This window comes from Ovis aries, chromosome 14, assembly GCF_016772045.2.
Source record: "Ovis aries strain OAR_USU_Benz2616 breed Rambouillet chromosome 14, ARS-UI_Ramb_v3.0, whole genome shotgun sequence".
Taxonomy (NCBI): domain Eukaryota; kingdom Metazoa; phylum Chordata; class Mammalia; order Artiodactyla; family Bovidae; genus Ovis; species Ovis aries.
This window is the reverse complement of record NC_056067.1, coordinates 66,284,954-66,309,752: the sequence shown is the minus strand read 5'-3', so window position 1 is coordinate 66,309,752 and position 24,799 is coordinate 66,284,954. Positions and strand designations below refer to the sequence as shown.

General features: G+C 58.6%; 3 protein-coding genes across 5 annotated transcripts; 2 read left to right on the top strand and 1 right to left on the bottom strand.

Moving 5' to 3' along the window:
* Positions 1-330: 330 nt before the first annotated feature.
* On the bottom strand, positions 331-632 carry LOC114118103 (small ribosomal subunit protein uS14). The gene has a single exon (XM_027978949.3). The coding sequence runs from the start codon at positions 599-601 to the stop codon at positions 431-433; it is 171 nt and encodes a 56-aa protein (XP_027834750.1). The 5' UTR covers positions 602-632; the 3' UTR covers positions 331-430.
* A 7,550-nt stretch (positions 633-8,182) lies between these two features.
* LOC121816400 (uncharacterized) lies at positions 8,183-12,008 on the top strand. 3 transcript variants are annotated; one of them, XM_042231343.2, is made up of 2 exons: positions 8,183-9,356; positions 11,359-12,008. In XM_042231343.2, the coding sequence occupies exons 1-2, from the start codon at positions 8,837-8,839 to the stop codon at positions 11,406-11,408; spliced, it is 570 nt and encodes a 189-aa protein (XP_042087277.1). In that variant the 5' UTR covers positions 8,183-8,836; the 3' UTR covers positions 11,409-12,008. The 3 variants fall into 3 exon arrangements, with proteins under 3 accessions (XP_042087277.1, XP_060255200.1, XP_042087278.1); XM_060399217.1 differs by having other exon boundaries at positions 11,356-12,008; XM_042231344.2 differs by having other exon boundaries at positions 9,992-12,008.
* A 2,045-nt stretch (positions 12,009-14,053) lies between these two features.
* On the top strand, positions 14,054-18,216 carry A1BG (alpha-1-B glycoprotein). Its single transcript, XM_027978951.2, has 8 exons — positions 14,054-14,099; positions 14,171-14,206; positions 14,291-14,569; positions 15,197-15,469; positions 15,690-15,986; positions 16,430-16,726; positions 17,363-17,650; positions 18,040-18,216. The coding sequence occupies exons 1-8, from the start codon at positions 14,066-14,068 to the stop codon at positions 18,045-18,047; spliced, it is 1,512 nt and encodes a 503-aa protein (XP_027834752.1). The 5' UTR covers positions 14,054-14,065; the 3' UTR covers positions 18,048-18,216.
* Positions 18,217-24,799: the final 6,583 nt, after the last annotated feature.

Genomic DNA, 24,799 nt, shown 5'->3' with positions numbered 1-24,799 from the left:
TGCCCTGCTCTGTGCATAGCAGCAGTTGCGCTTCCCCCCATGGTCTGTGGGGATGGGGAGGGGCTGAGTAGCCTCTGTCTGGTCCTAGGGGACGCAGCTGGGGAAGTGCTTCCCAGGGGAAAACAGGAAGCTAGGAGTAGGCACTGGGCACCCTCACTCAGCAGGATCCAGAGGCCCTCCCCCCAAACCCTGCCTCTTTCTCCTCAAAAGCTGACAAGGGCCCACCCCTCTGAACCTGTTTCCCCTGTCTGTGAAAATGAGAACTAAATCAAACAAGGTGAGTAAGGAGTCTGTGTCCTGGCCATCAGTGGTCACTTGATGATGGACATCTTTTTTTTTTTGAAGTTTTGAAAACTTTTATTTTATATACAAAGAGCTAGTATTTCCGCCTAAGGTTGGTGTGCTGGATGAGCCATCTGAGGAAGTTCAGTTAGTCCAACTTAATGAAGCCGATGTCCTTCGCATACTGCCGGAAACACTGGCGGCACATATTGAGGCCGTATTTCCGGATCAGACCGTGCCGGTTTGAGCAGACTCGGCAAGAGCGAGAACCCTGGCCGAATTTTCTCGGATGGCTCCAGTAGAGCTGCTGGTGACCCATGTTGCTTTCTCGGCTGCAACGAGGTAAAAGGCGATGATGGACATCTTTATAGACCTGACAAGAGTGACCACCGTGCAGTGAAGAGCAGGTGGGAGGACCTGCAGTAAAGCCCTCTGTGGAGGGGGGTCGGGGGTCACCTTGCTTAGCTGAAGATCACACACTATTTGCCAGGGCTAGGGTAGTCCCCGGAGAAGGCAATGGCACCCCACTCCAGTACCCTTGCTTGGAAAATCCCATGGACGGAGGAGCCTGGTGGGCTGCAGTCCATGGGATCTCGAAGTTGGACACAACTGAGCGACTTCCCTTTCACTTTTCACTCTCATGCACTGGAGAAGGAAATGGCAACCCACTCCAGTGTTCTTGCCTGGAGAATCCCAGGGACAGAACAGCCTGGTAGGCTGCCATCTCTGGGGTCGCACAGAGTCGGACACGACTGAAGCGACTTAGCAGCAGCAGCAGCAGGGTAGCCCCACCTCTCCAGGTCCCGACACAGGCACAAAGTCCGGAGTCTGATCCTGTAAGCCTCGGGATGCTGGTACTCTGTTCTCCAGGCTGGAGGGGGCAAGGCTCTGCAAACCCCACCCCGCCCCCAATTCCTGGTGCAGCATGTTCACTCTGGGCTGAGGAGCCCTGGCCATTCTCTGTGCCCTAGTCTTCCAACTGCTCCGTGAGGGTGAAATGTAAGGCTTGTTCTCTGTGTATCCTGAGCTGGAAGTACAGCCTCTGCTCACGGTAACTGCTGGATAAACGATGGATGGAAGGATGGATGTGGCACGTCCCCAGTCTCGCTGCTCCCACTGTGGGCAGACACCGAGTCACTGGGTCTCCTTCCTCCATGAGACACCAATTTCAGACCCACAGTCCTGTCCCCTGTTCAGAACACCACCTCACCTGGTTCTGTCCCTCTTCCTGGCCACCTCTTTTAATTTTATGTGGCTACACCGGTTTCATTGTGGCATGTAGGATCTAGTTCCTTGGCCAGGGACCCAACCCTGGCCCCTGCCTTGGGAGCACAGAGTCTCAGCCACTGGACCACCAGGGAAGCCCTCCTGGCCACCTCTTAATCGAGGTCGGCCTTGAGAAACCCCTTCCTAATCCCAGGTAGGCATTAGGAATCTAGGAATCAGACCATTTGCTCTTCAGAGCAACTTTATTAGGTAGTCATGGAGGTCCAGAGAGTGCAGTAACTCACCCAGGGTCACACAGCAAAAGGGGGCAGAGCTGGAATTCTAAGATGGTTGCCCCAGAACCTGACCTCTCCTCCCTCAGCTGGCCTCTCCATTTCTCTGCATCGTGTCTCCCCCAGTGCCAGGGAGCTCAGTACCTACAAAGTGCCCAATAAATATGTGTCCAATGAACAAATGAGTCCAATCAACTCTAGGCCTTTCCACTGGATCTGGCATGATTCAGAGAGGGGCTCTTTCTGCCCCCTAAGCTCCTCCCTTATTAAAGAAAAGGTTCAGGAACCAGTAACCGCATAATTACCAAGGAAGGATGGTCTCTTTGATTTCAAACGGGCTCAAAGGAACAAATGAATGTGAACAAACAAGCTTATTTATCCTTCCTGCCACCCCCCCCCCCCCGCACACACACAGCAGCCGCACCCCCCCCACCCCGCACACACACAGCAGCCGCAACCCCCCCACACACACACAGCAGCCGCACCCCCCCCCGCACACACACAGCAGCCGCACCTCCCCCCCGCACACACACAGCAGCCGCACCCCCACCCCGCACACACACAGCAGCCGCACCACCCCCCCCCCCCCCCGCACACACACAGCAGCCGCACCCCCCCCCCCCCCCGCCCCGCACACGCACAGCAGCCGCACCCATCTCCTTGGCAGAGAGCAAGTTGACCTTTCCCACTGCGCTGGCCACTGAGCATCAGTCTGGGCTCACAGGGATGGGGGGCTTGTCCAGGACGCTTGTTATGGGGCTAGAGCTCAAGGCAAGGGAGGTGCCTGGACCCGCTCACCTGCTAGGCGGGCTAGTCTAGGCCCATTCCCCGTCCTCAGTTTGCTTAGTTGTAAATCAGGACCACATGTTCAGGGTGGCTCTTCGGAATGAGGGCCAGAGGCGGCAGCAGGACAGAAAATGCAGGGCTGGGGTAGCGATGCCGGAGCAGCTGCAGACCTGTCTCCTCACTTGGCAGCACTTAGGACAGGGTATTAATAGGGGCTCTCAGAGGCTTGGATTAAGGATAAATCCAGAAACACATTTCGAACTTCCAAATATCCAGGGTTAGTGGGTACAGGATCTCAAATTTTGGAGGCCAGATGTATGAATTCAGAAGTCTCACAGAGACAGACACTAGCGGCTGCGATCTGGAGATGCAGGGCACAAATTCGGAGAGAAAGGGGCACCGGGACTTCAGGAGGGGGAACCCAACTCCTTAACTGGGTGAGAAACGGATACATGGATTTGGGGGGTGGCACCCAATGTTCAGGAACTGGGGTAGAATCTGGCATCCGGACTCGTCGGAACTAGAGGCGGGAGCTTAAGTTAGGCCGGAGCAGGAGGACCCGGCCGTGGGGATTTCGCAGGGTCGGGGGGGGGGGGGGGGGGTGGTCTAAGGGCACAGTTCAAACGTTCGGGGGAACGCTCTGGCCTCCCTCTGTCCTGCTCGTGGAACCGACTAACAGCTGGGACCCACACCGAAAGCCCCGCCCTCCCCTGAGCAAGACCAATCACTAGCGTGGAAGTGATTGCCAGCTGGGTGACGCCATGTGTCTCCAAGGCGATGGCGAATCGCAGGAAGGTTACAGCTTTACCCGGACGCTGGTACCTACCGCCGCCTGCGGAGATGGGCTGGGGCGCGGAAAAGGTAGTGGTCGCCACGGTAACCGGGAGGCCTGGCCAAGCCCGGAGACGATCGCCGACTCCTCTCCCGCCCGGTGCTCAGCCGCTGAACGCCGAGAGGGAGGCGGTAGCGCGTGGGTGCTGCCCTGGGGTGGGGTAGGGGTCGCGCTGTTACGCCCGTAGCGGATGAGGCAGGGCCACGGAGCTGGGGTGAGGGTTTGGGGCAGATCAGCCCCCGGTCGTGGGCCGTGGCTGCGTGTCTGGCTGCATGGGTCCAGCCCAGGATGCATGGCTTTCTTGTCTGGGCCTCAGTTTTCCCATCTGTGAAGTGGGGATGTAACTGGTGATGGAAGTAAAATCCAATGCTGCAGAAAACAGTATTGCATAAGAACCTGGAATGTCAGGTCCATGAATCAAGGCAAATTGGAAGTGGTCAACGTTATACACCGAGCCCGTATCTCTGAACCGACCGAGAGAACAAGTCCACCACAGTAATGCAAGAGCAAGAAGGGAGTTTATTTCTAGTGCCCTAGGGCCCAAGTCTCATCCAGCACACTGGAATCTGACAAGAGCCCCGAACAAAGGAGTATGGCGGCTTATATACAGGCAGCTCTTTGTCTGTTACAGGGGTAGCTGGCGTTACATGATTGGCCAGGCAGGATGAGTGCATGTCCTGTCTCTTTCTGGTTCATGTGTAGGGGAAGTCTTCCTAATTTGGTCAAGGAATGTTCTGTTAAGGAAACATAACTCAGGTCCTGGGCTTAGTGTACCTCGCTGAGCTTGTCATAGCCGGGGTTTGGCCCCTAACACATGGGTCCAGCCCAGGATGCGTGGCTTTCTTGTCTGGGCCTCAGTTTTCCCATCTGTGAAGTGGGGATATAACTGGTGATGGAAGTAAAATCCAATGCTGCAGAAAACAATATTGCATAAGAACCTGGAATGTTAGGTCCATGAATCAAGGCAAATTGGAAGTGGTCAAACAGGAGATGGCAAGCATGAACATCGACATTTTAGGAATCAGTGAACTAAAATGGACTGGAATGGACGACTTTAACTCAGATGACCATTATATCTACTACTGCGGGCCAGAATCCCTTAGACTCCCTTAGAAGAAATGGAGTAGCCATCATAGTCAACAACAGAGTCTGAAATGCAGTACTTGGGTACAATCTCAAAAGAGACAGAATGACCTCTGTTCGTTTACAAGGCAAACCATTCGATATCACAGTAATCCAAGTCTATGCCCCAACCAGTAATGCTAAAGAAGCTGAAGTTGAGCAGCTCTATGAAGACCTACAAGACCTAAAACTAACACCCCCAAAAATGTCCTTTTCATGATAGGGGACTGGAATGCAAAAGTAGGAAGTAAGAGATACCTGGAGTAACAGGCAAATTTCGCCTTGGAGTACAGAATGAAGCAGGGCAAAGGCTAACAGAGTTTTGCCAAGAGAACGCATTGCCATCCTCTTCCAAAAACACAAGAGAAGACTCTGCACATGGGCATCACCAGATGGTCAATTCTGAAATCAGATTGATTATATTCTTTGCAGCCAAAGATGGAGAAGCTCTACACATTCAGCAAAAACAAGACTGGGAGCTGACTGTGGCTCAGATCATGAACTCCTTATTGCCAAATTCAGACTTAAATTGAAGTAGGGAAACCCACTAGACCATTCAGGTATGACCTAAATCAAATCCCTTACAATTATACAGTGGAAGTGACAAATAGATTCTAGAGATTAGATCTGATAGACAGAGTGCCTGAAGAACTATGGATGGAGGTTTGTGACATTGTACAGGAGGCAGTGATCAAAACCATCCCCAAGAAAAAGAAATGGAAAAAGGCAAAATGGTTCTCTGAGGAGGCCTTACAAATAGCTGAGAAAAGAGAAGCTAAAGGCAAAGGAGAAAAGCAAAGATATAACAATTTGAATGCACAGTTCCAAAGAATAGCAAGGAGAGATAAGAGTTCAGTGATCAGTGAAAAGAAATAGAGGAAAACAACAGAATGGGAAAGACTAGAGATCTCGTCAAGAAAATTAATGATACCCAGGGAACATTTCATGCAAAGATAGGGAAAATAAAGGACAGATATGGTATGGACCTAACAGAAGCAGAAGATATTAAGAACAGGTGGCAAGAATACACAGAAGAACTATACAAAAAGATCTTCATGACCCAGATAATCACGATGGTGTGATCGCTCACCTAGAGCCAGACATCCTGGAATGGAAGTCAAGTGGGCCTCAGGAAGCATCACTAAGAACAAAGCTAGTGGAGGTGATGGAATTCCTATTGAGCTGTTTCAAATCCTGAAAGATGATGCTGTGAAAGTGCTGCACTCAATATGCCAGCACATTTGGAAGACTCAGCAGTGGCCACAGGAGTGGACAAGGTCAGTTTTCATTCCAATCCCAAAGAAAGGCAATGCCAAAGAATGCTCAAACTACCACACAATTTCACGCATCTCACACGCTAGCAAAGTAATGCTCAAAGCTCTCCAAGCAAGGCTTCAACAGTACGTGAACCATTAACTTCCAGATGTTCAAGCTGGATTTAGAAAAGGCAGAGGAACCAGAAATAAAATTGGCAACATCCGTTGGATCATGGAAAAAGCAAGAGAGTTCCAGAAAAACATCTATTTCTGCTTTATTGACTATGCCAAAGCCTTTGACTGTGTGGATCACAATAAACTGTGGGAAATTCTTAAAGAGATGGAAATATCAGACCACCTCACCTGTCTCCTGAGAAATCTGAACGTAGGTCAAAAAGCAACAGTTAGAACTGGGCAAGGAGTACATCAAGGCTGCATATCGTCACCCTGCTTATTTCACTTATACGTGTGTGTTTCCTCTGTCACTTAGCTCACTGCAGAACAAATGGGGAATGAAGTTTTCCCTTTTTAACTTTTCTTAAAGGTGAAAATCCTCTTCAAAGATTTTTTTCATTTAGCAAAAATAGATTCTAATGTAGATCTTTCTTCACAGCAAAGTGCCTTAAAGCAAACTTTTTAAGAGTGGAGGATACATACATTGGGGTGCTTTGTTACTCAATCGTAGATAACCGCCCAGATGTTGGGACAAGTGGGCCACTGAAATGTTGTAAAAGCAAAAAAGGGATGCCTTCCAATTTCCTAATACCTACTTATGGAGAAGAGATGGGAAAGGTATGATCACAGAGGCATAAAGAGATGGCCCACAGCCCCAGACCCACCCAGACGCAGCGACAGGGAGCTGAGTGCCAGAAATCCTTTCCTTGTGAGCTCTGTTTTGCATCCTTTGTTTCCACTGGGCAACTTCAGTGCGGAGTTTCAGGTCACTCAGGGGTCTGCGTGGAGCTGAACGGGGAGGGACAGGCCAGAGGCCCCTACTCATTCCTGCGGCCACGTCACTCTGCCCTGTTTCCGTCATCACACCGCCTCTCCAGCCTCTCTCTTAAACGGAGCATCGTGACCACATTTAGGGCCCTCCCGGATGATTCAGGACACTCTCTATCTCCTGATCGCTTCTCAGATCTGCAAAGTCCTCTTTGCCATACGAGGTGGCACACTCACAGACTCTGCAGATTAGGATGTGGATCTAGTTGGAGTCTGTTATTCCGCTGACCACACACACACATGACACTTTACACACTGGCAGTTCCACTGTGGGGCTGGCACAGCCACCAAATGACAAGCACTGAGTGTGACTTGTCAGATGGGCAGTCTGGGAGGATGTTCAGGACAGCTGGTGAAGAGGGTGGGTCTGAGGAAGGTGGAGGTCAGCACAGGGCTAGGTGTCACAGGGGTGAGAGAGGACAGTGTGGGGGAGGGGAGAAGCCAAGCCTGGAGAGGCCAGGAGTTGTCTCCTGACCACATACTTCAATCCACTGAACCGGCTGCCTTCAGCTCCTGCTTTTTTCTTTTTTTTTTTTTTTGTTTGCTAATCCGAGCAGCTAGGGGATCTTAGCTCCCCAACCAGGGATTGAACCCATGCCTGCTGCCTGGAGTCCTAACCACTAGACTGCCAGGGAAGGCCCTGAAGCTCCTTTCTTTACGTCTTTCCTCTTTTTACTGCGTTCAAGACTCTTAAGGAAATCCAGCCAAGTCATCCAGAATCCCTGTCACTGAAGTTTGCTTCTCCCCTCTTCGGAACGGCCAGCCTCTCCATTCCTCAGCTCTTCCATGTCCTGCAAGGAGGACTCCTGAGTTGGAGGCTGGCCCCAGGGTGGATGCTCCAACCAAGTGCCCTGAGCAGGCTGACGCCCCACGAGCTGTCCTGGGACCTCAGGCGAGGCCGAGGTGGAGCCTGGGCCCCCAGCAGACAGAGCTAAGAGACCCCCTCCTGTGTGTGTGTGTGTGTGTGGGGGGGGGTGCGGTGGCAGGACAGCTGGCCCAGGGCACAGGCTCCCTGAGCACAGGCTCCCAGGGCTGGGCCCGGTGTGAGCCCGGATCCAGGAGCCTGATATTTCAAGGGACCCCATGTGGGAACTCCCTCTTCAGCTCCCTGTGTGGCCAGGGGTCTTGCCCCTAAACCCCCCGGTAGCCCACCAGGGCACTCAAGTACTTCTTGGGTGCTGCTCCCAGCATAAGCCCTAGGGGGCAGGGGGTGGGACAGGAGGTCATCTTAGGCAACCCGCTTCTGTCAAGCAGACCCTGCAGCCAACCCCAGCCAAACAAGTCCCTCACACAGGTGCCCACGCCTACCCTCCCCAACTGCCCAACAGCAACAGGGCCTTTGGGAGGCGGGCTTGAGGCAGCAGATAATCCACTCCAGGGAGTGGCCCTTTCTGTGCACCCAGAGCAGGAGGTCCTTTTGCAAGAAGAAGCTCCTTCAGCAGCGGTGCCCCCACAGGCTTGAGAGGTCCCAATTCTGTAAGCCTGTTGAGCCCTGGGAGACCGTGTCTTCAGCACAAGAGTCTTCAGCTAGTGCTGGGGCCTGCCCACACCCGGGGGGCACCCACGCACCTTCCCTCTGCAGCCACTCTGGCAAGGCCTTCCTGTTCCACCAGGGTAGGCACGCGGGCAAGCGGCCCTCTGCGTGCTGGTCAGCCATCGCTCCAACCTCAGAGCGTGGTGAGCCCCACCAACAGCTTCAAGCAAGCCCTGACACTGCCGCTGGGCAGGGAGACAGGCCTCACTGAAGCAGGGCATTCGATGTCCAGACACCCACAAGGCTGGAGAAGGGGACACCAGTGGGAGCAGACCGTCGGGGCCGCTGAGTGCCACCTGGGGGCCACATCGGCCGACATCATCACGTGTGTCCGTGTGGTTGTGGCGCAGGAGTCCCGGGAAGGGCGGGCACCGACGCGGGCTACATAGTGGTTGGGGGCCCTAATCGGCACATTCCGCCCAGCAGAGAGAGCAGGCTCAGCGTCACCTGTGGGGCCCCGGGGGTCGCGGCTCTGGAACGCGGCTGCACATACTAGAATCTGCCTCGGAGCTCTGACACCCAGATGCCCGAGCCCCGCTCCGAGATTCTGATTTCACCTCTGGGAGCGACCCGCTCACCAGGACGTTTCAGAGCAGCACCGGGTGTTTCCACCCGCGACCCTTCCACGCCTTTCCCAGTTCGTATGTCGCAGAAGTCTGACAGGGGACAAGGACTATTAAGCATCGTCCTGGCCAGTCACCAGCTTCTCCCGGACGCCGTCTCCTTGGCGACGACGCAGGCTCACTCCTTGCAGACGCCCGTTACCACGGCAACGGGAGTCCTTGGGCGGACGGAGAGCCAAGTGCGGCAGGACTACACTTCCCAGCAGCCCCCGCGGGCGGGCGTACCAGACGGCTCAGTGGGTCAAGAATCAGCTTGCAGTGCCGGAGACTCACAGAGCCGGGTTCGATTCCTGGGTCGGGAAGACCCCCTGGAGGAGGGCACGGCAGCCTGCTCCAGTGTTCTGGCCTGGAGAATCCTACGGACAGAGGAGGCTGCGGGCTGCGGCCCATGGATCCGCAAAGAGTCGGACACCACTGAAGGTACTGAGAGCGCACCCGCGGTGGGGAGGGGGGGAGCGGGGCGGGTCCCGCCCGTCCTCGCAGCCGCGCCCCGCTCCAGAGCCGCGGCCCGGAGCAGGAGGGTGGCAGGCTCCGCGCTGCGAGCGGGCGGGGACGCGGGGACCCGCGCCGGCCACCCCGGCGAGTAACGGGCATCTCGCGCGTTCCCGCGACCCCAGCCTGCAAGCGGGGCGCCAGGGCGCCTTCACGGCCGCCACCCCGGCTCCCAGCCCAGCGCCGCACGCGCGGTCCCGGCGGGGGCGGACCGGGGCACTCACGGTCCGCGGGCTCCGGCCCGGGCGGGCACCGCTGTCGGCCGTTCAGTTCCGGGCGGGCCTGTCCTTTGTGTTTCTGGCTCCGGCTCCCGCGTTCCGGTCGTGGAGGCCGAGGCCCGGGCGGCTGCACCCCCGGGACGACGGGCGTGGGAGGGAGTTTGGCCGCACGCAGACGGCGCTCCTCCCGCCCTGCTGTGCGTCCTGCTCCGCCCTCCCGTGCAGGGACAGACGCCAGGGTTCTCCGGGGCCCTCGGTGGGGGTGCGGTTGGCTTAAGATAAGAGGTGGTGGAGCCGCCCCCGGCCTGCCCTCCGCGCTTCAAAGCTGGCTCTGTTGATTTCCAGGAAAATCTTATCAGCCTTAGGGGTCGTGTCCAGGTGCTGAGGACGCTGAGCCTCGCTCACCTCTTTCCCACGGAAGCTGGCATGCGGTTCTGCAGGACGCGGCCCTGGAGACGTTGGCCCCCCCAGCCTCCCTGCGGGCCCGAAGGTCCTTGAGCCCTAATCTCATTCACCGGCGGCCAGTTAGGAAGGCTGGGCCCGCCCGCAGCGTGGAGGTCGTGGTCTCCCAGGGCAGACCGGGAGGTTACTGTCGGACACCTGAAACAGCTGCAGCTCGCGGTCAGGGACAGGCTCCCGGCTGCCCTCGCCAAGCGCAGCCCCAGATCCTGGGTCCGTGGCTGGCAGGTGGTCAAGTACAGGAGAGGTGGCTCGATGGTGCAGCCTCGGAGCAGGGCAGGAGAGGCAGACACAGCCAGGCTCTGCAGCTCCCGTCTGCCAGCTCTAGGGCTGGGAGGCCGGTTTCTGGCCCAGCAGACGTGCAGAGGAGCCACCTGTGGGGGCAGGGTGTCTGGAGGCGTCCTCAGCCCTGCCTCCTGTGAGTACACGGCCCCTTCCTGCAAGACGGGGCTGCGGCTTCCAGGTACCGCTCCATCACCCACGACCCTCTGTCCGGCATTGAACAGTCATCTGAGGGCATCACTGGGGGTCAGGAGAGGCCGCCTCCCCATGCAACCCACCCATCCCGCCGAGGGTGCTGGGCTGGTCTCTGCATGTGTGGCTACAACTGACTGGGCAGCTTGAAACAACAAGACTTGATTCAATTCTACAGGCCAGGCATCTGAAATCAAGGTGTTGGCAGGGCCACAGCCTCCAAAGGCTCGGCACTCCTGTGGGGTCCCCTCCTCTGTGAGGGGCCGGGCTCACGCTTGAGTTGCAGCTGTACAAAGAGAAGGGGTGGAGGGGTCCCCACATCAGCACTCATGGCTCCCTTGTGCGTGGCGACCCCAGGTCCTCGCCTGCTGGTATCCCTGGGTTGGCCCCATGAGTAGAGGGTCCTGGCAGCCGCCCCAGCAGCTCTGCAGTTGGTCCCCTGCAGGGTCAACCTGGCTTCTTGGAGGCAGACCAAGGAAATCTGTGAAACCTGCAGAGGCAGAGACTCAAGCAAGGCTGGGGAGGTGGCAGCCTGGGCCTGTCCTGCAGACCACCCCCCTGCAGAGAGTAAGGCCGAGCCCTGTGAGAGGCGGACGCTGAATGAGGTGGGCAGTGGTGGGAGCCAGGGCTCCAGGGTCAGACAAATGGAGCCGCTCGTCCTGCCGGAGTCAGGCCTCGTGGAGTCACAGCTCCTTATCTGTGCTGACTGAAGTGCCCCGCGCTTGGCCTCCACAGGGCATTGCCCTGCACCCCAGCACGCTGCCCATTATTCCCAGCAGGTGTCTCCATCTTCCCACAAAGCATTTTCTTCTTGAAGCGAGTGGATTAAGAGACACCTGGTTGAAGAGAAGTCTGTGCCCCGGGGAGAATGCTGTCAACCCGCATTAATCTTCTGATGTATCAGCTGCTTGGTGTGCAGTCGGCTTGACCATGGACAAGAAGCTGATGTTTTATTTTACCTAACAATTCCCAAGACCTTGTTCTCATTGTAAAAATATCGCTCAGACACACATGCACTCGTCTCCTGCCGGCGCAGTACTGTCCCTCTGGCCGGGGCTCGGATGACTTCTGGATGTTGGTGGATGGGCCGGCCCCCGCCACCTCAAGTGGACACCCCAGCACGCCAAAGGCAGGAACACCTTATGCTGAGTGCCTTGTTTCTGAGATGCAATTCACAAACATAATTGAACCATTTCAAAGTGTACAATTCAGGTTGGTTTTTGTTTTTGTTATATTTTTTAGTTCATGTACTTTCTGGGCTGTGCCATCATCATCACCACTAATTCCAGTACATTTCCACACTCCCAAATGAAACTCTGCTTAGTAAGCCATCACTCCCCTTTGCTCCTCCCTCAGCCCCTAGCAACCACTAATTCACTCTTTGGATCTGCTTGTCCTAGATTTTTCATATAAATGGAATCATACAATGTGTGGCCTTTTGGCGTCTGGCTTCTTCCCCTGACCGTGATATTTTCTGTGGTCTGACCACGTACCAGTATTTCATTCCTTTTTATTGCTGAGTAATATTCCATCCTCTGGGTAGACCACAACTCATTTAGCCATTCATCAGTTGATGGACATTTGGGTTGTTTCCACCTTTTGGCAGTTAGGGAAAATTCTGCATTGAACATTAGTGTACAAGTGTTTGCTTGAATGCCTGTTTTCATTTCTCTCACGTGGAAATGTAGGACGGGACATGTGATGTGCTGTTTGACCACTGGGGGCACGTCTGGGCGGCCGTCCACAGTGGCCGGCTGCACTGTTTTCCGTTCCCAGCTGCCACATGAGGGTGCCTTCTGCACTTGCCTTTCCCGGGACAGCCTTCCCGCCCATCTGTCCTCGGCAGGGCAGACTCTGTGTGGGCTGGGTGCTGGATGCCCCTGAGCAGTTAAGCTGCAGTGGGTGAAACGACAGGGCCTGCCGCCCACCGCTCTGTCCTGGCGTATGAGGGACACCTTTTGGAACCCACGGCTGGTCTCCTTACTTGCACAACAGGCTTCAAATTCTAGAGAAACACCTCCCTTGACCTCCCCCAGGAGTCACGGCTGCTGACCCCAGCTCCGTCGGCCTCGGCTGGCGTCCACTGTGGGTCAGGTTGTTCCCATCTGCTGCTGGGCGGTGGGCAGGTGAGCCCCTGGCTGCCTGTCCCCCAGCGCACCTGGCTCCCCACAGCCCCGTTCTCTGGGAGCCGCACGGACAGGCGGCATGGCAGCCGGCCCACCTCCCGCCTGGGACGAGCATCCTCGGACTCCAGCCCATGAGCTCTGGGAAAGCGGAGCTTCTCCGTCACATCCTCCCACATGGTGATAGGTGACCATCAGGGCCCTGAGGACAGTTTGGCATGGGGCGTGGCATGCCAGTGTTCACCATCACCCGAATATCCTCACGCCTACTTGGAGAGGGGGCTCCCAGCACCCATCCTTCGGTCTCGAGCTCCAGCTGGCTAATTTGTCAGGTGGAGAAACCGAGGGACAACGTGGCGAGTTGCCACAGAGTGCGGGAGGCACTGGATTTCCAAGGAATTACCCGATCAATGCCACCAATGTGGGGAGAGGCCTTCAACTCCCTGGGTTGAAGGCCAGGCCCACACAGGCCCGGACGGGACGGGATATTGTGCAATGGCTGCGTGTGTGTGTGATGTGTGACCTGTGTGAGAACCTCAGGTCCTGCCTGTCCATATGGCCTCCTTATTTTTCTGGGGAATGCCTCAGACCAGCAACTTGCCGAACGCAGGACCAGACGGGACGCTCTTACTCGGGGCTTTTAGCTTCCGGATTCTGACCAGCAGCCCCAGACCAGCGGTTGCAGCCGAGCAGTTGCAGCCCCTGTGGCCCCTCACTGTCCTCCGGACGCGCCTTCCTCTGCAATCTCACCTGTAACCAATTCACCGTGGCCGACTTCCACTCAAAACCTTTTCCCCAGAGCTCTGACCACTGATTCATCTCTGCTGCTGTAGTTGAGATTGTTTTTATTTAGTTGCTAAGTCGTGTTGGCTCTTTGGGACCCCATGGACTATAGCCCTCCAGGCTCCTCTGTCTGTGGAATTTCCCAGGTGAGAACACTGGAGTGGGTGACCATTCCCTTTGCCAGGGGAGCTTCCTGACTCAGGGATTGAACCAGTCTCTTGTTGGCAGGCAGGTTTTTTGTGGTTGGGATATCCAAGGGGAAAATAACCTGCCCGCGAGGGCTGCCAGCGGGATCCTAAAAAGAAGCTGTGTCCAGGCCTGACATGTCCGGGGCCGAAACGTGCATCCTGACTGCTGCTAGTCCCCATAACTGCGTGTGAGAGGTTTGCAAAACTGACCGGAAGGCAGCAAATCCATTCAGCGCGGTTATTGACTGTTGCTGTGGCTGAGCCTCTGGGGGTCAAGGTTCGCCCTTTGCCCCTGGAGCCCAGCTTTCCGGGAAGGACGTGGGGGTCAGCCCCGCCGCCCCGGCTGCACCTTATAACCCCACAGACAGCCCCGAGGCTGCGGGAGGTGGACCATGTCTGCTCGGGCAGCCCTCCTGCTGCTCTGGGGTGAGGCTGGGTCCTGGGGTGGCTGGGGGCGGGGGGAACGGCAGTGAGGCCTAACAGCCAGGTCTCTGCAGGTCTGGTCCTGAGCCCGGTGACTGAGCAGGCGACGTGTGAGTAGGCTGGCCTGGGCACGGGGGGCACTGTAGGGTGAGCCCCCAGGTGGGTGCCCGGCTCTGATTGCCTCCCCCATGCAGTCTTCGACCCCAGGCCATCCCTGTGGGCCGAGGCCAGCTCACCGCTGGCACCCTGGGCCAACGTGACGCTGACCTGCCAGAGCCCGCTGCCAACCCTGGAGTTCCAGCTCCTCAAGGATGGCGTGGGCCAGGAACCGGTGCACCTGGAGTCCCCTGCTCATGAGCACAAGTTCCCTCTGGGACCAGTGACCAGCACCACCCGGGGCCTCTACAGCTGCCGCTACAAGGGCAACGACGATTGGATCAGCCCGAGCAAGCTGGTGGACGTGACGGGAGCAGGTGAGTGTGGTCCACGGCCTGCAGGCAGGAGGCGGGCTGCTGGGGAGGCTCCTCTGCCCACACCTCAAGCCCCCTGCGCTCTTCCTGTCTGGAGCAGCCGGTGGCCTCGAGCAGTTCAGGTCCTGTCTCTGAGCCCAGTGTCCCCATCTATAGAATAAGGGAGACTGGGCTTCCCTGGTGGCTCAGTAGTAAAGACTCCAGCTGCCAGCGCAGGAGAGGCCAGTCCAATCCCTGGGTCAGGAAGACCCCCTGGAGGAGGGCATGGCAACCCGCTCCAGTGTCCTTGCCTGGGGAACCCCACGGTCAGAGGAGCCTGGCGGGCTACAGTCCGTGGGGTGCCAAACAATTGGACAGACTTAGTGACTGACCAAAAAGAGGGTGATGTTTTCACCAACCCTAGAAGGCTGTGAGGAATAAATGATTGAATCCCCAGGAAGCTGCGGGCAGACTGGCCCCATGCCTTCCACTTGTATTCCGTGCTCACGCCCCTATCAATACGTCCACCTCCCGGCTCTCTCACACTGTCAGGAGCTTGGAGGTCCAGCTCGGGCTGGGCCCCCATGTCTCCCAGCTCAGGCAGAGCCACCCGAGACCCCTGCCCCGCTGTGACCCCTGCCCCATCCGCAGAGCCCCTGCCCCCACCCTCGATCTCAACCAGTCCCGTGTCCTGGATCACACCTGGCCTGAACACCACGCTGCTGTGCCTCTCGGGACTTCGAGGTGTGACCTTCCTGCTGAGGCAGGAAGGTGAGGACCAGTTTGTGGAGGTGGCTGAGGCCCCAGAGGCCACGCAAGCCTCCTTCCCGGTCCACCGGGCTGGGAACTACAGCTGCAGCTACCGGACCCACGCGGCAGGCACCCCCTCGGAGCCCAGTGCCACAGTGACCGTAGAGGAGCTGGGTGAGTGGGTGGGCCATCCCAGAGGGCTCCTGGGGGAGGAGGCTCCTGGAGGATGAGAAACTACCCTGGACCCTGAGCAGCCCCACCCAGGACGGCTGTGGGAAGCAGCGGCCTGTCTGGGGAGCGGCGTCGGAACCCACCACCGGCAGGCTGTTCTGGGACAGAGGTCTGGAGGCTGGGACCCCCAGCGGCCGCCCCAGTGACACACCCCTCCCTGCAGCCCCGCCGCCGGCGCCCACGCTGACGGTGGCCAGGGAGTCGGCCCAGGTCCTGAGGCCGGGCTCGCCTGCCTCGCTCACCTGCGTGGCGCCCCTGAGCGACGTGGACTTCCAGCTGCGGCGGGGCGCGGAGGAGCAGCTGGTACCCCGGGCCAGCACCAGTCCGGACCGCGTCTTCTTCCTGCTGAGCGCACTGGCCGCGGGCGACGGAGGCGGCTACACCTGCCGCTACCGGCTGCGCAGCGAGCTGGCGGCCTGGTCCCGAGACAGTGCGCCGGCCGAGCTGGTGCTGAGCGACGGTGAGCCTGCGGGACGAGGCCGCGGGGCTGCGAGAGCCGGGACAGAGCCCGGACGCGGGCCTGCCCGTGCCCGGGGCGCGCGCTCCCTCGCGAGCCGAGGGCGAGGAGCGCAGGGCCAGCTCCGGCGGGCCCTGAGGCCGCTGTGGAGGGCGCCGGGGGAGCTGCAGGACCCCTAAGGACTCGGGCCCGGGGCGTAAAGCTCAGGAGAGGACGCGGCCGTCGGGGGCTCGGGGGGCTCCCTCCACAAAATGCGCCCGCACCCCGTTTTCCTGCGCTTACGGACCAGTGCGGAGAGCGTAGGAACGTCCGCGTCCGGCGAGGACAGGGCCGGGTCGGGAGGAAGGCTCGGGGGTGGGCCCCGCCGGCCTCCCAGGAGGGAGCGGGGCGGATCTTTCCGGGGGAGGATCCGGTTTGTGCGCCAGCCTCCCGCGCACTCCCCGCAGGGACGCTCCCCGCGCCGGAGCTGTCGGCCGAACCCGCGGTCCTGAGTCCCACGCCGGGCGCGCTGGTGCAGCTGCGGTGCCGGGCACCCCGCGCCGGCGTGCGCTTCGCCCTGGTGCGCAAGGACGCGGGCGGGAGCCGGGTGCAGCGCGTCCTGAGCCCCGCGGGCCCCGAGGCCCAGTTCGAGCTGCGCGGCGTCTCGGCGGTGGACTCGGGCAACTACAGCTGCGTCTACGTGGACACGTCGCCGCCCTTCTCGGGTTCCAAGCCTAGCGCGACCCTGGAGCTGCGCATTGACGGTGAGCTGCGGGCGCGGCCGCCCGGAGCCCCCTTCTCCCCCGGCGCCTGTCCCGGGGTCCGACGGGAGGCGCCCGGGGCCTGAGGGCGTCGGCCGCCAGGGCCCCGGGGCGCCCCGCCTGGTGGCCTGTCTGCCGCCGCCTTGAGCACCGGGCAGGTGGGGCGCGTTGTTGGAGATCGTGGGGGGCGGATCCAGCTTTTAGGGCTCAGACTTCCGGCCGCTCTGCACCGGCTCGTGCCTTGGTTTCCCTGCGCCACGCGCCTGTCGGTGGTCGTCAGATTAGGACCCCAGCCCTCCTGGAGCCCAGGTGCCTATGCGGAGGGTCGAGGTGTAATTCGCGCCGAGCCCCCGCCGGCCTTGGGTCTGTGTGCTCCTTGGATTTCCGCGTCCGGGCCTCTTGGGGACACAGTTCCCACCTCCGGGTCGCTGCCCCGGCTGTGCCCTCCGCGGAAACCCCACTCCGCTGGGCAGGTGGCGTTTTCCTCCTGGGCACTGCGTGCCCGTGATGGGGACCCCTGGGGGGCTCAGACCTCATGGCAGGTCTAGGGGGTGGGACGGGGAGGCCCGCCAGCTACAGCGCAGTGCCCAGGGTCGGAGCGGCCGAGGGGACTCACTTGACCTCCCGCCGCTCGCCCAGGACCGCTGCCCAGGCCGCAGCTCCGGGCCCTGTGGACTGGGGCCTTGACTCCGGGCCGCGATGCCGTCCTGCGCTGCGAGGCCCAGGTGCCCGACGTGTCCTTCCTGCTGCTGCGCGCCGGCGAAGAGGAGCCCTTGGCGGTGGCTTGGTCCACCAACCGCTTCGCGGACCTGGTGCTGACCCACGTGGGCCGCCAGCACGCCGGCACATACAGCTGCCGCTACCGCACCGGCGGGTCCCGCTCCTTGCTGTCTGAGCTCAGCGACCCGGTGGAGCTCCAGGTGGCAGGTGAATGGAAGGCCCAGGAGGAGGGGGTTGCGATCCAGGCCTTTGCCCAGATGGTACCCTCCTCCAGGGCTGTGCTTTCATGAGCTCCTCCAGCACTGACATTAGCTGGTGGGCCTGGACTGCTCGTGTGTGTGTGTGTGTGTGTGTGCGTGTGTGCACGCGCACCTAGACTGCTGGGTGTGTGTGTGTGCTGGGTGTGTGTGTGTGTCGGGGGACTGCAAGGCAGGGCGGGGTGTGGTCACCAGCACCTGTAGGGGGCGGTGGGGGCGTGTTTCCTGGCAGCTGACCAGTCCCTGCCCTGCTGAGGCCTCAACGAGGCCCGCCCTGACTCATTAGGGAGGATGCAGGGAGCCTTCCTCCCCACCATCACTTTTGTCCACTTGGTCCAGGAAGCTGACCCAGGGGCCGAGCCGGGTGCTGATGGTATCCTCGGGAAGTCCTTTCTCCAGCCTGCCTCCGATGCCTTGTGCTGCAGCGGGAAGCTGGAGTTCTCCCTGGGGGCAGGGGGAGTGGCCGCCTCTCCCTGATCCATCCCAGGAACTAATAAATGTGCAGACAGCCTTTAAGACGTGTCTCTGGCCCATGGTGGTCCAGGTGCGGGGGGCGGGAGCCCCCAGGCTGGGATCTGGAGTCCTGAATGTGGGTGGGCTCTGGGCTGGATCCTGAGGATGGAGGCCCCTTCTCCTGCCTTCTCCCATTAAGCTTCCTCCTGCTCCCCAGTCCCCTCCGTCCAGCCCCCGCAGGTGTGGGAGGCAGATGAGGCTCCGGACCTCCTTGACTGGATAGGAGGCGGTTCAGAGGCTGCATTTTGCAGCTCTCTCTTCCCGGCTCCGGGAGTTGGTGATGGACAGGGAGGCCTGGCGTGCTGCGATTCATGGGGTCGCAGAGAGTCGGACACGACTGAGCGACTGAACTGAACTGAACTGAACTTGCCGGCTCAGCAGCCACCAGGTGGCGATGCGGGGCTGTGTCCCGCGCCGAGACCGGGCGCCCGCGCCGAGACCGGGCCGCCCACCCCGCAGCCCAAGGCCGCGGGAGGGAGGAGTCCTCTTTGCTCTTCCCCACGGTCCCCTAACCGGACTGCTCCTGGACCACTGACCCGCCCTAGCCTGGCCCTCCAGGTGCTGACACACATCAGTTGTGAGTAAGGCTAGCATCATCAGCTAATGCTTGGTGAACTGTTTCTGCGGGAAATGTGCCTCTCTTGACCGGAGAGGTCTGATTGTCCGGCACAGAGTTCCTCATCGCACTGCTGCAGTCTCCGCGTGCCTGCAGGGTCTGCAGTGATGCCACCTCTTTCATGACTGATGCTGTGTCCCTTCTCCCTCTCTGTCTAGCTAGAGGTTTATCAACTGTAGTTATATTTATCTTTATCAAAGAACAGATTGCCTTTTGAGAGTGCTCATTTTGGTACTCTCTTCTATTTTGTGACTCTCTACTTGTATCATTCCCTTCCTTCTACTTAATTCTGAATTAATTTCTTCTTTTTCATTTTCCTCAGGTGGAAACTTAGACCATTCACTTTTGGGGGTAAACATTAGTAACAGCTTAATATCAGACTTAAAAAGCATTATCTTCGCTTAAATCACCGGAAATTATTTCTGGATAAACAAAGTTTGACCTTTGGCAGCTTCATCCGTTACATCCAGTTGGTTGATGACACTGGTCAGTTCTTTTGCATCCTTACTGGTTTTCTGTTTTGTTCTCTTGATTCTAGTGAGAGGGGTGTTGAAGTCTCCAATTATAATTGTGAATTTGTCTATGATTTTCTTTCAGTTCTATCAGTTTTTATTTCCTGTTATTTTAAGGCTTTGTTGTTAAATGCATACGTTATTTGGAACTGTTATGTCTTTTTGGTGAATTGTCTCTTTATCACTGTGTAGCTTCTCTCTCTGTTCCTAGTAATTTTCCTTGCTCTTAAGTCTACTTGGTTTGATATTAATATAGCCACTGCAGCATTTTTTGATGGAGATGTCATAATATATACCTTTCTCCACTTTCTTACCTTAAGCTTACCTATATAATTACATTTATTTTTAAAATATTTATTTCTTTGGCTGCATTGGGTCTTAGTTGAGGCCTGAGGATCTTCGTTGAATCATGCAGGATCTTTCCCTGGGACACATGAAGTCTCTAGCTGTGGCTTGGCGGCTTCGGAGCACGTGGGCTCAGTAGTTGTGGTACTCAGTTTCTACACAGCATGTGGGATCTAGTTCCCTGAGCAGGGATCAAACACGTCCCCTGGATTGCAAGGTGGATTCTTAACCCCTGGACCACCAGGGAAGTCCCTATATCATCATACTGAAAAGAGTTTATTTTCTTTTTTAAAGAAATTCATTCTGGCAAGTTCTTCTAGTTGGCATGTTCAGATCACTTATATGTAACGATGTGTAAGCCTACGGTTTGGTCTGCCTCTTGGTTCCTTTTGTTACCTGTCAGCTTCCCCTTTCCTGCTTTCTTTTGGGTTGGTTCTCAGCTTCCTTTTTAGCTCATCTGAGTTCTGATCATCTGTCAGTTCATTTCAGTCACTCAGTCGTGTTGACTCTGCGAGCCCCATGGACTGCAGTACGCCAGGCTGCCCTGTCCATCACCAACTCCCAGAGCTTGCTCAAACTCATGTCCATCGAGTGGCGATGCCATCCAGCCCTCTCATCCTCTGTCATCCCCTTCTCCTGTCTTCACTCTTTCCCAGCATCAGGGTCTTTCCCAATGAGTCAGTTTGCATCAGGTGGCCAAAGTATTGGAGCTTCAGCATCAGTCATTCCAATGAATTCTCTTTGTATAGTCTTTTTAAAAGATTTCTCTTGGGATCACAGTATGCATACTTAACTCTTTACAGTCTACTTAGAATTAATATTTTACCATTTAAATGGGATGTAAGACCTTAATAAAGATTCCTTTCTTCCCCTGAACTCCTTCTCCTTTGGATAAACAAAGTAGATACACATCTCACGACAAAGAGGGTGTGGTAGGTGCTCTGAGTGCCGGGGTGGGGAGGAGATTCAGTTCCTCAGTGAAAGAGAGCAGGAGGGTGGGGCGGAAAGGGGGAGTCAGATGCCAGCAGTCAGAGCCAGTGCCCAGAGCCTGCATCAGGTGCTGCAGAGGCGGGTCTCTTCATCCCCTCTCCTGGCCGAGCCGGTCACTGAGGCTCAGGGAGGTCACTGACCTGCGGCCCCCACGGCGGCCTTTCCGCTCCCTGCAGCCTGCGGGGGCCTGAGGGCAGGGGGACACGCATCTCTCCGCTCGCCGCCTCTCTCACCTCCGGTCAGTCGCTCAGCGTCGGAGCCTCAGCCATGCTGCGTACATCTGAGACCCTCTGAGACACTGGCAAGATCTCCACCTCCCGGGTCTCAGCTTTCTGCTCGGAACCTCACTCCTCAGAGGTCTCTGTTTGCTCATGACACAGAAGGAATGAATTCGAGACAGAGGGAGAAACACAGGGAGAGACGGCGTCGATGACCAGGACGCAATACACAACTGTGTGGTGGGGGGTCAGGTTCACACGCCAGAGTCGTCAGAGAAACGGGGAGGCTGGTGCCTTGACGGGAACAGAGGCACAGAGGCTGCCACGCTGGCTCCAGACACGGAGCCTGCAAGCGGTCGGGGGCACAGGGCTGCGAGGGAGGGCAGAGCGCTCCCGGCCGCGGCAGCCGCGCAGCTGCGGGGCCACGGAGAGGGCTGGCTCGGCACACGGTAAGGGAGCCGCAGGTGCCGGCTTGTCCGGGCGCGGGGGCCCTGGAGGAATCGGGCAGTCTGTCCTGGAGGGCCCACAACCGGGGGAGACAGCAGCGTAAACGTCTGAGGACGACTCAGGCTGGAGCGTGGTGACCGCCCGTGGAAAGGCGTCGGTCACGCATTCAGCAGCTGTCGCTCAGCGCCTCTGGCCCGCGCGCTGCGGACACTCAGTGAGACGCAGCCCTGCTCCTGGACGCTCAGTGTCCTCAGGAAAGACAAACTCCAAGCTCTGTGAGGAGTAGCTGTGACATGCAGGAGGCTCGGGAGGAGTCAGGAGGAGGCCCTCGGGGAGCAGAGAGCGCAGGTGGGGACATGGGGGAGGGACAGGGGAGACATCCCGGAGGCGAGAGCGGACGGTTCCAGGCACAGAGGCAAAGGCATGTCCGTGGGAGAAAGGATGGCTCCTCCAGGGAGTGCGTGCTCTGCAAGCAGGTGTGTGGGAGGCAGGGCCACAGGGGACGAGGCTGAGGGCCCGGCACCGCCAAGCCGTGAATGGCAGCTGACGGAGCCTCAGGCTCATCTCACGGGGCAGCGATCTGGATTATGTTCACTCCACTGCACCCACAGCAATATGAGTGCCCATAAACGCATAGGCAGCTGGAGAGACAGCCTGGCACCCAAAGCCGCTTATGTCTCGGCAACTTGTAAACCATGCAGGAAGCTTTGCTGTAGGTGACGCAGTGGAGAGCTTCCCATGACTGTGGAGACACGATCAGATTCGGGTTGTAGAAAGAGCCTGCTGGAGGCCCGTGTGGAGAAGGAAACAACTGTGTGTGTGTATGTGGGGAAGTGTGTGTAAGTGGCATGTGTGTGTGGTGTGTGTTGGTTTGTGTGTAGTGTATGTGGTGTGGGAGAAATGTATATGTATATAGTGTGCCTGTGTGCTGTATGTCTGTGGTGTGTGTGATATATGCATGCGGTGCGTGTGTGTGATGAAGGCAGGAAGGTGTCAGGAGGGAGACCCCCTGCTGGAATCCCGGGGACCGGAGATGCGGGCCCGCCGGCGGTGATGGCGGTGAAGGTGGAGCAGTGGAGGTAAGACCGACAGCCTGACGACGGGTGGGCCGTGCTGGGAGTGGGCAGGGAGAAATGGATGCTGTGCAGGGACAAGAGCCCCCTCAGGACAGGGAAAGTGCCAGAGAGGCTGAGGGTCGGAGAGGGCCTCGTGGAAAAGGCAGCCCCCAGGCTGGCCTGGGAGTTGGGCTGCAGCCGGCGGAGAGAGCAGTGCGTGTGCGGTAGGTGGGCGCGGCAGGCCCCAGAGACACAGCAGCGGGCCGGGCAGGGCGGGCAGCCGTGCCGGCGTGTGAGGGCGCCTCCCGCCTGAGCACCTGGGGGCCCCTGAGGCCTGGCTTCCAGGACCCGCCCCCCCGGATTCGGCTGTGCTGAGATGGCCCCGAGTGGGGGGCGGAGGGCGGCCGGGGGCTTCCGGGAGCTTCGCGGGCCGGCCGGGACAGCCTCCCTCCGCAGCCCTGAGGGAAGCGCTGCCCCCGCAGCCCCACATCCTGCCCGGAAGCCCCTGTGGTTTCGGGACGCGCCAGTCCCCGGCCCAGCTGTCCCGGCTCTTCTGGAATTCAGGTTCCTGGCCGGCGCCGCGCCGCGCGGGAGGCGCGCGGGTCACGGGAGGGCGCTGGCGTGGAGGCGCAGGTGAACCGGGCGGGCGAGCTGCGGCCGAAGGCCTTCCCGCCGCCGCCGCACCGGCAGGGCTCGCCGGCGCGCGTGGCGCCCCGGCAGGCAGGAGCCCTGCGCCAAGGCCTCGCGGCCCTCCCGGGCCTGGCGGGGCTTCTCCCGCAGCGCGCCCGCAGGTGCCGCACCGCGGCGCAGCGCGGCCCTCGGGGCTTCTCGGCTGCGTGCACGCACCGGCGCTGGCTCAGACGCGCGCTCTGGCTGAGGGCCTGGCCGCACGCGTCGCACGTGCAGGGCCGCTGGCCCGCGTGCGTCCACCCGCGCCGGCTGAGGCGGGTGCTGCGGCGGGAGGCCTTGCCGCACTCTCCGCAGGCGTAGGGCTTCTCGCCGGTGTGCACCCCGCGGTGTTGGCTCAGGTGGGTGAGCCGACCGAAGGCCTTGCCGCACTCCATGCACGCGTGGGGCTTGGCCCCCGTGTGCACCCCCCGGTGCTGGGCCAGGTGCGCGCTCCGGCCGAAGGCTTTCCCACACTGGCTGCCCGTGTAGGGCGTCCTGCGGGCCTGGCTCTTCTGGTGGGCCTCCGAGGGGCTCTGGAGGGTCTTCGCCCACTCTCCACACGTGGGGGGCTTCCTCCCTGAGCACGTGCCTGGAGGCTCTGTCCCACAGCCATCCGGTGGATCCCATCTCTCCTCAGAAGGAGTCTTCTCTGGGGAGGTGAGGTCTGGCCGCATGTGGGGGCTGTCCCCCAAGGCACCAGCTTCACAGCTGGGCTGGGCTGGGGGCCCCTCCTTGTAAGGCCCTGACGTTTTCCTGACATCCATCTGGAGGGGGCAGACTGGGCCCACGTTTCCCCTGAGAGTCTGGCCTGCCTCTCTGGGCCTCCCTGGGATTCACAGTCACCACCAAAGGTGGCTCGCGGGGGAGTCCCTCCTCCCAGGGTTTCGGCAGCCCTGTCCCAGGGCTCCGACTCCTCCGAACCGCTCTGCTTACAGCTGGCATCTGTGAGCTCAGATCCCAGCACCCAGCCTGCGACAGTTCGAACCACAGAGTCACCGCTTTTCCCATACCAGGCCTCCCCAACTCTGCTGAGCCCTGGCCTCACTCTGAAAGGGAAGGTGTGGGCCACTCCTAACATGTGGTCCCCTTTCCAAAGAAAAGTTTCTCCCTTGGTGTCTTGGATGACAAAAGGGTACAGGGCTGTCCTCCAACACCATCAACCACCTGCGTCACACACATAGACGGCCAATGGGCACATGAAAGGGTGCTCATCATCGCTAATTACAAGAGAAATGCAAATCAGAAGTGAGACACCACTTCATACTGCTCAGAAGGGCATCATCAAAAAAGTCTACAAACAATAAATGTTGGAGAGGCTGTGTAGTGAGAATGTAAATTGACTTGGCCACTATGGAGAACAGTAGGACAGTTCCTCAAAACACCAAAAACAGTGTTGCCATATGACCCAGCAATCCCACTCCTAGGCCTATAACCAGACAAAACTCTAATTTGAAAAGGCACCCCTGTGTTCATATTGTATTTACAACAGCCAAGACATGGAAGCAACCTAAATAAATGTCCACTGGCAGATGAATGGATAAAGGTGCAGTATATATACACAGTGGAATATTACTCAGCCATGAAAAGAATGAAAGAAAACCATCTGGAGCAACATGGATGGGACTAGAGATTATCATACGAAGTGAAGTAAGTCAAAAAGAGAAAAATAAGTATCAGATGATATCACTTACATGTTGAATCTAAAGTACGACACAGGGACTTCCCTGGTGGTCC